This window comes from Mastigoproctus giganteus, chromosome 1 (genome assembly GCF_048544385.1).
Source record: "Mastigoproctus giganteus isolate SK-2022 chromosome 1, ASM4854438v1, whole genome shotgun sequence".
Classification (NCBI taxonomy): Eukaryota; Metazoa; Arthropoda; class Arachnida; order Uropygi; family Thelyphonidae; genus Mastigoproctus; species Mastigoproctus giganteus.
Window position 1 is genome coordinate 9540465 of NC_143575.1, and position 12768 is coordinate 9553232.

Sequence of the window (12768 nt, forward strand, 5' to 3'; positions counted from 1 at the left end):
TAACCAATAAAATAACAAAAAATAAAAGTAAAATAGGGGTGAGAGAATAAAATAAAATTGAAGGACCACGAGGCCAATAATAGTCAGGGAATCACTGCGAGTACTAGGCTTTTGTCTTATTATTTTTCGCTGCATAAGGACCATCGCTTTGCAAATCTATTGATATATGTAATAAGCTATTAACAGATAGCTTATGTTGTTAATGATGACATATATTGAGAGGCGCTAGCCCCATGATGACGTGCCTTTCAATGTAAGCCTAATTCAATAATAACTGTTAAAATTTGGTATTTTTCTGTATTTCGGTATTTTAAATTTTGTATTTTGTAAATATGGAATTATTATGATTTGGATTTTGTTTGACTTCGCTATATATAGAGACTGATAGGTTCCTTTGTAGGTTGCGGTTATTCACCTCCATTTTAGTGACGCCCCCCAGAGATACCTGTTTTCGAATTATGTGAAATCTCATTAAAGTGGAAGCATTAAGCTATACCTATTGAATTTAATAAAAATTTTTGTGTGTGTATGTATATATATATATATATATATATATATATATATATATGTGTGTGTGTGTGTGTGTGTGTGTGTTGTGTGTGTTTTTAATATCGTACATAAAAACTGTTTTAAACTATTTGGAAACCCCGCTTTAAAAATTTAAATATAAAGAAATAAAATAAATTTTCTGTTTATACTCTGGGGAGACCACATAACAGTGGAATTCACAAGATAGAGAGAACATAAGAATTATTCCGTATTTAGTAGTCAAGCGAGCTTGAACCACAGTCACTCGAAGTGCTTGCAGTTTCGTACCCTCGTCCTTCACCTCATAAAAACTGAAATATCACAGACATAGTCTTTTTCTTTTGTCAGCAATGCATGTCAGTAAATCTTCATGTTTTCGTTTTCTACAGGATAGCAGCTGGAGTAATTTGCACTCCAATTCTACCCTTCCTGACTTCACGCCATGTTTTCAACAAACGATACTTGTTTATGTTCCTTGCCTCGTTCTGTGGATTCTTGCACCGTGGAAGTTCAAGAAGATAAAATCCAGTGATGCACCACCAAATCAGTGGAACTGGCTTAACATATCAAAGTTGGTAAGTGCTATTATAAACTTTTTTTTTTTTTATTATAAACTTTGCGCGCTTGTATTGGGTAACTGATATAACTTCATCACTGTGATTATATACAGATCTCTGCTGTATATAACCAGTGATTATATACAGCTTGTGCACCCATTATTGACTAGAAAGAATGACACTAATTATGCATCTAAAAACGATGATTAGCAAGCCACAATGGCTACTGTCTCTTCATAGCATCGCCACCTGAATTGTTGTATATATTATGAGAAACAACCTTGCTTTCAGGCAAATGAAACATGGAAGACGAAACATACACTCACAAGACAAAACATTATGACCACCTGTCTCCAAGCGTGGATGTATCCTACAGCACCTAGGAGTGATGTCAGCGACCGACGCAGCATATGTAGTGACGGCAAGGATAGTGCCTGTCATTTCGTTAGTACTAAGCACGTGCAATGGGGAAAGGAAATAACCAGGCGGAGTTTGAAGGGGGAACGGTCTGCAGCACTAGGAAGGCAGGACCAGCATCTCGGCAACGGCAAGCATTATTGTCGGTTCGAAGGCCACCGTAGTGAAAATGTGACGGGAATGGTATGAAGAAAGGCATACAACCACCCGACGTGCAGGGACAGGAGATCACTACTGGTTGACAGTCGAGGTGAACGGTGGTTGGTAACCTTGACAACAGACGGCTCACGATCCCTCAACCAGAAAGGTGTCATTTACAATAAGTGGGCGGCAGCGGTGCAAAAAGTGCGGAAGGACAACCATGGAGCACCAAGTTCCAAGAACACTGTCCAGCGGATAGGCCTACGGGGTAGGCGACCTGTTCATGTGGCCAGTCTGCGCGGGTAGCACAGTGGTATTGTCACCGTCCTCCCAACACCGGATGGAAAAGGCCTGGGTTCGAATCCCGTCGATGACGCGAGGAACTTTAATGGGCTTTTTTTCACTCCGTGGCTGAGTTAGTTGGTCTCAGGCGTAGATAGCAAGGTTTTTCTCCCCAGTAACTGGGGTTTTTTCGTCCAGCAAAGCAGGCAAATGAACCATAGAACATACGCAATTTACAGACACATATACGGGTTAATGTATTTAATTACGGGTAACCCTAAAATAATAATAATAATAATGTTCATGTGGCCATTTTGATTGACCGTCTTCGACAACTCTGCCTGAAGTGGGTACGGGGGCACCGTTTCTGGACATTGGCCGACTGGAAAAGGTTTTCCTGGTCTGATGAATAGTGGCGTAACTAGGGTGAGGCAGATGGGGCATAGTGTGCATGGTTTCTCCCCAGTAACTGGGGTTTTTTCGTTCAGCAAAGAAGGCAAATCAACCATAGAACATACGCAATTTACAGACACATATACGGGTTAATGTATTTAATTACGGGTAACCCTAAAATAATAATAATGTTCATGTGGCCATTTTGGCCATTTTGATTGACCGTCTTCGACAACGCCGCCTGAAGTGGGTACGGGGGCACCGTTTCTGGACATTGGCCGACTAGAAAAGATTTTCCTGGTCTGATGAATAGTGGCATAACTAGGGTGAGGCAGATGGGGCGTGCGCCCTGAGCGTCAAATTTGGCAGACGCCATTTTTATGGTTCAAAAATGCAAAAATTCCAATTTTTGCATTTTCGAAGGGGCGCCATATTTTTATTTGCCCTGGGCGCCATCAACCCTAGTTATGCCACTATTGATGAATCAAGATTATAGCTCCATCATGGTGATGGATGAGTGCGCATTCGAGAGCAAGCAAGTGAACAACTGCAACCAGACTCCGCATTCGACGAAACAAGCCGGCCGCGGTAATATCGTGGTTGTCATGGACATCGCTGTCTCCCCATCATCACCGTTGAATACCCTCACCGCCAGATCCTACCTCGGCATTATTCCCCCGTTGGTAAACAACGGCAAGCAATATTGTCGGTTCGGAGGGCCACCGTAGTGAAAATGTGACATCCTTATTGTAACTTGTCCCTAAACAAGATTCTCCCTCTACTGCCAGGGCTTATCGTCAAATTGCTTACTGCCAAACCTAGGTAAAATTTTAGAACGCCTTATTGCTGTTCGCTTGGACTCTCTTTTTACAAACCTCTCATTAAAATCACCAGATCAGTTTGGATTCCGTGCCGGTCGTGATACTGAAGAAGCTCTTGAATTCCTTTCCCGTGTTTCCTGATGCACTTTTAATTACGTAATGGCTGTATTTGTCGATTTCTCTGGGTCATTTGACTCACTATGGCGGGGAAGTTTGTTTTCTCGCCTTAGGGCTGTTAATTGTTCGCCACAGCTTTACAATCTTACCAATAGTTACATTTTGTCATCGCTCACTTCAAATAATTTCTGGTGCTCTGAAAATCTACCATACTGTTTCACCAGGATGCCCTCAAGGTTCTGTTCTTGGCCCACTCGTCTGGGATTTTGTTCTGGACGAATCGCTGCTTCACTCTACTCCTAACACTTTTAAGCGTCACTTACACCGACGACCTTTTTCTTGCGGTTTATGGGAACTCACGTTCCTCACTAAAAATATCTGCTAACAAAATTATGACCGATTTATGTACTTGGGCTACCTCTAATAAATTTCATTTCCTCAGAAAAAACAAAGCTTCTGTATCTCAAAGGTACAGTACTCTATCTACATCTAAAACACTGTTTTACGGCTTTATGAACGTTCCCTATCCATAGTTGACTCTCATAAATTCCTGGGCATCATATTAGACCGAAAACCTAGTTTCCAAAAACATATTTCTCACCTGCATGATAAAATGATAAAATACACTCTACGATTGACCGCCTTTCTAACCAATCTTGGGGTCTTAATCATCATAGGCCCACCATTATTGCTGATCTCAGGCAGGATTATTACCCGTTTCTTACACAAAGTGCGTTCCTCCCTCTCTATACCTACGGTACTGGTGCCTGGTTCTCGTATGTTAAAAAGATTCACCTTCGTGCTTAACATATGACCTTTAATCTATCTGATTCATCTTTATGTTTCTGTTGCCAAACTGAGGATTAGAACATATCCTCTTTAATTGTCCGCTCTATAGTGATCTTTTTCAGTCTTTTCTTATCTCTTGCACTTCATTTTCTCCTGGGAATGCATTTTCTCTTCTGACATCAATGGAAATATTTAATCTTCTTCAGGACTTTTCTTACAAGATATCTACCCACTATAAACGGATTACACTTTCTCGAGACTCCAGTGATTCCTCTGCTCCAGTTCCGTCTCCCCTGAAGGTCCCAGCTGAATAAATTACCTAGACTACAAAACCTACATTGTCGTCTGCTGCCGAGCTACACTGGTGTGCAAAATTTAAGGACCAGTCAGGTTTTTCACCTGTAGCTTCTCAGAGAAGTGGCCTGGATATGGTAAAAGCATACCAAAGGAACCTCATGAGGTACAGAAATGATGAAGGAAACAACACCGACACAACAACGGAAACAAAACGGTACAGAGGGACTTTAATCAAAAATGGCAACATAGCACTGGCTGCCATGATACAGATGAATCACTGCCAAAGATGGAACAAAGGGAAGAAGTGGTCCTCAGTGGGAGATATGGCCACCCCTAATGTCGATGCAGGCTTTGCACCGCCTGTTCATACTTAGAACAATGTTGTTGATAAGTTCTTGCGGTAACATCGTCCATTCCTCTGTCAGCGCCATCTTCAGCTGGTGAACATTTTCTGGTGGATGTGGACGTGCCGCTAGGCGTCTCCCCAGAGCGTCCCATATGTGGGACGCTCTGGGGAGACGTCCTGCAGGACCGCCAATTTAGATCGCCGGAACGGGCAGGCCAATCCATACGAATAATGTCCTCACTTTCCAAAAGCATATAAACAGCTGCAGTGTGATGGGGTGGCGTTATCATCCATAAACACGAACTAGGGGCCAATGGCACCTCAGAACAGACGCACATAGGGAAGGATTACCTCAGTACAGCAGCGTGCACCAGTTGGTGCACAACTCCAGTATCTGGAGTTGTGTACGTCCATCCAAGATAACGCCTCCCCAGACAAGAACACCTCGACCGCCATATCGATCCTTTTCAGTGATGTTTGCAGGGTGATACCGTGTGCAACCTCTCGCCAGATTAGTTGACGTCCAGAATCGCTGCTGAGACTGAATCTACTCTCATCAGTAAAGAGTATCTTAAGTAAAGATTTTGTGGTTGTAACATTCAAAAATAGTGTTGGTCCTTAAGTTTTGCACACCAGTGTACAACTCTATCTGCTGAATACTATTGAATCCTTTCTAGACCTTCTCTCCACCATCATTGCTGGTCTCAGGCAGGATTATTGTTAGCACAGGCTTGCTTGTGCAGGATTCCTCTTTATCTTTCTGCTTTTTTTAACCTTGTTTTTTCATTTGCGTCTATCCTATCAGGTGAGACGCGCGGTGGTATCGCCACCGTCCTCCCCACACCGGGTGGAAAAGGCCCGGACTCGAATCTCGTTGATGACGCTAGGAACTTTAATGTTTTTTTTTTTTTTTTTTTTCACTCCGTGGCTGAGTTGGTCGGTGTCAAGCGTAGATAGCAAGGTCCCCCCCGCACGGAAACTGTTTTTTTTTTGTCCAGCAAAACAGGCAAATCGACCAGAGACCATACAAGCAATTTAATAGACAGAATACACGTGCGTAGTTGAAGTGACTGTCTAGGTGACCCTAATATAATAGATTAATTGTTATCCTAGTGTATCATGTGTGTGCTAAAGGATGATATAGTGAGTAAATCTGTGCTTAAGATTTCTGGAACCGGATTACATTTCGCTTTTTTTTCTTTTGAATGATCCCGAGCTCGCTTTGAGCATTCAGTATGAGATTGTAAAGGTGGGCTGCGGTACGTACATAGATGTGACCCACCTCCCCGCGGTGTAGACGGAAGCTGGGCTGTCTTTCCAGGTGATCGCCTTCCTAGTAACAAAGTGGCCAGAAACAACACAACATAATAACATTTACACTGCACAAACGCAACATTACACACACTTCTGCCCGTGTATAGAGTTCTGTATCATCACAGCATTCCACGGCGGAGTTGAACTAAAGTTGTGGGGCCGCCCTACATAAGATACTATACATGTCTACTTCGGCATTATTTCTGGCCAAGTTTTGCCTTACATGGTGACCGTGTTTGCGTGGGTAGCACAGTGGTATCGTCACCGTCTTCCCCACATCGGGTGGAAAAGGCCTGGGTTCGAATCCGTCGATGACGCGAGGAACTTTAATGGGCTTTTTTCACTCCTGGCTGAGTTAGTTGGTCTCAAGCGTAGATAACAAGGTTTTTCTCCCCAGTAACTGGGGTTTTTTTTTTCATCCAGCCAAACAGGCAAATCAACCATAGAACATACGCAATTTACAGACACAAATACGGGTTAATGTATTTAATTACGGGCAACCCTAAAATAATAATATATATATATATATATATATTTTTTTTTAAGATGGTGACCGTGTTTGCGCGGTAGCACAGTCCTTCCCACACAGGGTGGAAAAGGCCTGGGTTCGAATCCCGTCGATGACGCACGGAACTTTAATGGAGTTTTTTTTTTTTTTTTTTCACTCCGCGGCTGAGTTTGTCGGTTTCAGGAGTAGACAGCAAAATGTTCCCCCCGGAAACTGGGGTTTTTCGTCCAGCAAAACAGACAAATCAATCAGAGAATATACGCAATTTACAGACACAAAACACATGGGTAGATGTAATCAATTAAGGGTGACCCTAATAAATATTATTATTTTTTTTTTTTTACATAGTGACCGTGTATCCCGATGCCACTGGATTCTTTCCACAAGAGAACGTCCAGTGTCACAAGGGCCGCACTGTGCAGAAATGGTTCGAGAATCATGTCCAAGCATTTTGTGTGCTTCCCTGGTCACCAAATTCCCCGACATCAATCCCACCGAACATTTGTGGGCTGCGGTGGAACGCATAATTTTCCAGTCCACGCCAGTGGACATGAACATATGTAAAGGGCGGAATCTAGAACGTATGTTCAACTCAGCCTCGTGTCGCTGTGAAGAACAGAATCAACTGTAAAAGGGCCAGAAATGTAATTGGTATAGGTTTGCGTGAGTAGTATGCATGTTCTGGTCACTTGGCTACCCAGAGGCATCAGTCACCTAGAGAGATGATTCTGGCTACTCTTCCGCACCATGGGAAGGTTGGCCAGTCCCATTAAAAGACGTCCCGTCTCAAAAGAGACTCTGGCACACCTGGTGTTTCCAGAAGGTAGGCCAGGATCCTCTGGGGGGGGGCGCATTCCAGAGAGAAAGGGGGAAAAATATAGAGTTTTACCCTTGCACTGGAGTAACTGACTCTAGGCAGAACACGACAAAAAAAAAATACCAGCAGTCTACTAGTGTCTTGCTCCATTGCTGAACGTCCTTGTTTTCATTGTATCTGACCTTCTGGGTCTCGTGGGGTTAGGGCCACGCCGAGTGCAAGCGGTTATCACGACGAAAGGTGACTCAACACGCTATTAGGTAGGTGGTCATAAATTTTTGCCTCATGAGTGCATTCTCGAATAAATAAATAAAATAAATTTTCTGTTTATACTCCGAGACGACCACACGGTCAGAGTATTTCACGAGATAGAAAGAATACATGAAACAGTATCATATTTAGCAGTCATGGGCTTTAAACCCGGTCACTCTAAGCACGTGTATGTATAAATATAAATAAATTTTCCTGTTTATACTTCTGCACGACAACCAAGTCAGTAGAGTTTACAATAAATCGTCAATACAAATATTTATCGTATTTAGTAGTCACGGGCTTGAACCTCGGTCCACTCAAGGAACGCGTGCTATGCACTCCTGCCCTTGACCACTCGGCTACGTCAGGCCTACTTATGTACCCTTGTGAATGACCACTCGGAATGGCCTTGTGTGTGGAGGGGAGGATTTGACGAGCTTTCCATAATTATAACTTCAACGAATGAAATTAAACATCAATATTATTAATAGGAGAGTCAAGTTAAAATAACCAAATAGAGATTGGTTATTTTAACTTGACTAACAGAGCAGATATTGGAAAAGTTAACTGCACAGTAAAAAAATCTAATGTGCTGCCTGTGTAGCACGTTCAGTACCCTAGTAATAATAATAATCATAAAAACCCTGTTTCATCAACGCAATTTGTAAATTTTGAATAAATCTGGCAATTTTCGTTACCCTATGTTAAACTAACAAAACATGGCTAAACTGACAGATACTGTATCTTTTTTTTTTTTTTTTTTTTTTTATGTGAACCCCAAACACGAGAGGTATTAGAACCTATAGTACTTAGTACCGTGCTTGGGTTGGAGATCGAGAAGATGAAAGAAGATATTTGTTGACATTGGACTTGAACTTCTGTAGATTGTAATTTTCAGGAAATACGTATGAAGGAAGGTTGTTCCAGAAAACGGCAGTTGAATGAATAAATGTGGAAGATGAAAAGTTGGTTCTGTCGGTTTGAAGTTGGACAGTAAATGGATGTTGGCTGGTGGCGGCACGTGTTCGGACTGTTTTGAAAGAGAGAGCGGGAATTACAGAAGCTAATTCAGAAGAACAGTGCCCATGGAAGTATCTGTAGAAGAGGCATGCATCAGAAACAGTACGTCTATGAGAAAGCGAGTGGAGAGACTCTGTTAGAGATGAATCATTAACTAACCTAATTGCCCTCTTCTGAATGGAATCAAGAAGCCTGAGAGAGGTTTTGGGGGCACCTCCCCAGATGTGGGAACAATATTCCATGGCAGGGCGGATTTGCGATTTATACAGAGTGAGCAGCTGTTTGGAAGAAAAGTAACGCCGAGAGCGAAAGAGAAAACCAAGTTTTTTAGATGAAGAGGAAGCAATATTTGTAATGTGCTTGTGCCAAGAGAGATTAGAAGTCAGGGTAATCCCCAAAAGAGATATATCCTTTTGCCTAGAAATTGGAGTGTCACTAAAGATAAGCATAGAAGCAGAAGAATCCTTTTTGCGAGATATAAGACAAGACTCAGTTTTAGAAGGGTTGAAATCAACTAAGTTGTCTTTGCCCCACTGGAGAATTACCTGAAGATCGGCATTTAAGGAATTGGTAGCAGATTTTCGAGAAGTTGAAGCTGATTGAGCAGGACAAGGTTTCTCAAAATGGAAAGTTGAAAGCAATGTGCTATCATCGGCAAAACTATGGATGGGATTTCCAGTCAATGGAAGAAGGTCATTGATATACAAGAGGAAAAGAGTGGGGGAAAGAACTGAACCTTGGGGGACACCGGCATTAGTGGAGAAGTTAGAAGACAGAGAGCCATCAACCATCACCCCCAGTGAGCGATCAGAGAGAAAACTGGATAACCAATTACTAAAAACAGTTGGCAAACCATAAGATGGAAGCTTGTTTAGAAGACCTTTATGCCAAACACGATCAAAAGCATTTGAGATGTCAAGAGCAACTACTTGTGCTTCACCGAACCTTTCCATTGAATTAGACCATAAATGGGTAACATAAGCCAGAATATCACCAGTGGATCGACGCTGACGGAATCCATACTGGTGATCGTTGATCAGACGGAAGGTTTCGAGATAGTTTAAGAGTTGGCGGTTAATTGATTTCTCCATTACTTTAGAAAGAGTAGAAGTAATTGCAATGGGACGATAATTGGATGGGAGGGATTTGTCACCCTTTTTAGGAACTGGCTGGATATGAGCAAATTTCCAGGCAGAAGGAAAAACACCTTTAGAATAAGAAAGTGAAAAAAGGCGGCAAAGAATAGGAGTAAGTTCAGGAGCACAGGTTTTGAGAACAAGTGGAGAAATACCATCAGGACCTGGAGTTTTCTTAGCATCGAGATTCATCAAAATCCTTCTGACGGAAGACCACAGGAGGCATTGAATGGAGTGTGTTGGGAATGGTGGGAGGTGTTTTACCAAGATCATTAATACATGAGCTCGAAGAAAAATGGGATGCTAGCAGGTCAGCTTTATCCTTGGCTGAAGTGACAACAGAACCATCTGGTTTGGACAGAGGTGGGAGCAGAGATAGGCAAAAGTTGCGGCCAATAGCTTTGGCAAGAGACCAGAATGCTCGGCTACCATTAGGGCAAGAAGCAAGTTTTCTACTCTTAGCCTGTTCAAACACTAGTTTGGACTGATTAATAACTGCTTTACAATTGTTGCGAGCTTTGGTGTAGGCAGAAAATGAAACTGAAGAATTAGAAACAAGCCAATTACGATATGCAACATTCTTCTCTTGGACAGCCTTAGCACATTTATTGGAAAACCAAGGTTTAGATAAAGGACGAGATTTTAAAGTGGAGTGTGGGATAAAGGATTCCATTCCTGCAAGAATAATTTCACTGACACGATCTGAGCAAACGTTGACATCAGAACTTTTGAAACAGTAATCCGACCAAGGAAAAGAAGAAAAGAAGTCTCGCAGGTCATCCCATTTTGCATTCTTGTAATGCCAAACAACACGAGGTTGGGAATAGCCATGAGATAAAGGTTCCATTGGAGAAGAGACAATCACCAAGTTGTGATCTGAAGTGCCTAAAGGAGCTCTCACTTCGACCGTGTACTTAGAAGGGTTGTTTGTGACAAAAAGATCAAGCGTATTGGCTGAATGATTAGGATTGTCCGGTATTCTTGTAGGTAAATGAACAATCTGTGCTAGGTCATTAGTAATTGCAAAAGCCTCAGCATCTCGACCTGCTGGGTCGGTGTGACTAGAAAACGGAAGCCAGCTGGGGTTGTGAACATTAAAATCACCAAGGAAAATTACCTCACTGTTAGGAAAGTTGGACTGGAGAAAGTCAAGTTGCAACGAGAGGAAGTCAAAGAGCTCCAAGTGATTAGTGGAGTTGGGAGAACGGTAGAGACAACAGATGAATTTTACACAATGAGGTAGAGAGATTTTAAGCCAGAGAAGATCAAAGAGAGGAGATTCCAAATTGCCAAGTCTCTGACAGGGAATATCAGAACGGACATATGCACAAGTACCACCTTTGAGGCGAAAGGAATCATACAGCGAATAATTTGGGCATCTGAGATGAGCAGTAGTTGAATCAACCGATAACTGAGATTCTGTCAGAAAGAGTACATGAGGTTTGGCAGACTGCAAGTGGAAATGGACATCGTTGAGATTAGAATTGAGACCACGTATATTTGTGAAATGAATTAGGAAGTCATTGGGAGGTTTAGATCTTTTCGCAGATAAGCTTGCTCTATTAGTTTGACAATTCATGGTGTATTCAATAGTAAGAAAAAGTGGGTGGGACATGCTGTATGAAGTAATGAAATTTTTGGATATGGCGTACATGTGGTAAGAATATACCCAGATCCTTGACATAACGTGGCCTCGACAATGCTCCCCGCATACACACTACTCGGACTCCCTCCAGTAACTATCTGGCAGAGTAGAGGTAGCAAGATTATACACTAGCTGATCCGGAAGCCTCCTAGAGAGTTACCAATAGGTCCGGTCCGGTGTACTAACTAGCGGCCGGCCTGCGAAAACCGTTTTAGAGCTGTATCCTCGAAATGTAAGGAATATTGGATCTCGCCACGATGTTCATCATAACCTCAAAAGTCATCAATCATACTGCATGATGGAAGAGATAGGGAAGGGTTGACCGGAACTTAGCTCTAGAGACTAAACATGGGTTCCACCACTTCAAGCCTCCAATAAGCAAAGTGGTGGTATTTCACCGGTTGATGAGAGTCATCTTCCACCTAGTACTGCCTGGTAACATAGAGGGGCGGCGTTCCTCCATGTGGTGTGGGCGCCACACCTCGACCCCTGCTTACGTTGGTTCACACCTGGGTGGTCACCCACCATGTACTTGTGCATGGAGGTTATACCCAGGATTACTAACAGTCCCACCATCGTGAAGGTGCAAGCAGAGGATTTGGCTGTCACAGACCGTCCGGACTTCGCCGAAATTGGGTCCACTTGACTTGCGTGTCACCCGAATATCAGTTCCATCAGCGTTTTAGACTCCCAGGTAGCAAGTACAGCTTGTCTGGCATATCTGAGAGAATGTCTGTGACAACCTCAAGGACCACATCTGAACAGAATCGGAAGTAAAAAAAAAAAAAAAATTAGTACGGCTGTACGCAATGCGTTACATTTCAGGTGCATTAGTAAATAGTAATAATTCAGGAGTTATACAAAAAAAAAAAAAAAAAAAAAAAATAGAACAAAAAAGAAACGACTTTATGCGCTAACCAAGATCATTTCATTTCTCCGGATCCGCCCACAGCCCTACCCACAGTTTTTGTCATCTTAGTCACTCCCCTTTCTAGAGTCAGAACCCATGCGGTTCATACAACAGCTTATCTACACAGTCTTAGAAGAGATTAAAAATTAAAATTAAATTTATGCCATGCTAAACTGGAGGCTCATATCACATACTGTGTTAAAATCATGTCATATTGCATTATGTGAAGTCAGGTACTTAAGCTAGATAAATTACCCAACTTCACACCTGTTGCAGTAATTAAAACTAACAGTACTAGTAGCAATTTTCATGTAGACTTATACACGCGAATTACAGTATTATTAGTAATAGTAAATAATAATTACCGTATTTTATCTCTGTGATAACTCCAAGCTGTTAATCATACAAAAATAAATACATAAATAAAATAAGGCTATCAAAGTTAAACAATTTAACTTATATATGAGCAAAAAACTAA

At 42.1% G+C, this 12768-nt stretch overlaps 1 protein-coding gene across 1 annotated transcript in view; it reads left to right on the forward strand.

The window, feature by feature from the left end:
* The first annotated feature begins 2821 nt into the window (after positions 1-2821).
* The window catches only part of LOC150090539 (ATP-binding cassette sub-family C member 3-like), an 87704-nt gene continuing 77757 nt past the window's right edge, over positions 2822-12768 (forward strand). The window contains exon 1 of the mRNA XM_090378387.1: positions 2822-3001. Within this exon, the coding sequence (XP_090234513.1) occupies positions 2822-3001 (180 nt within the window). The remainder of the gene's footprint in view (positions 3002-12768) is intronic.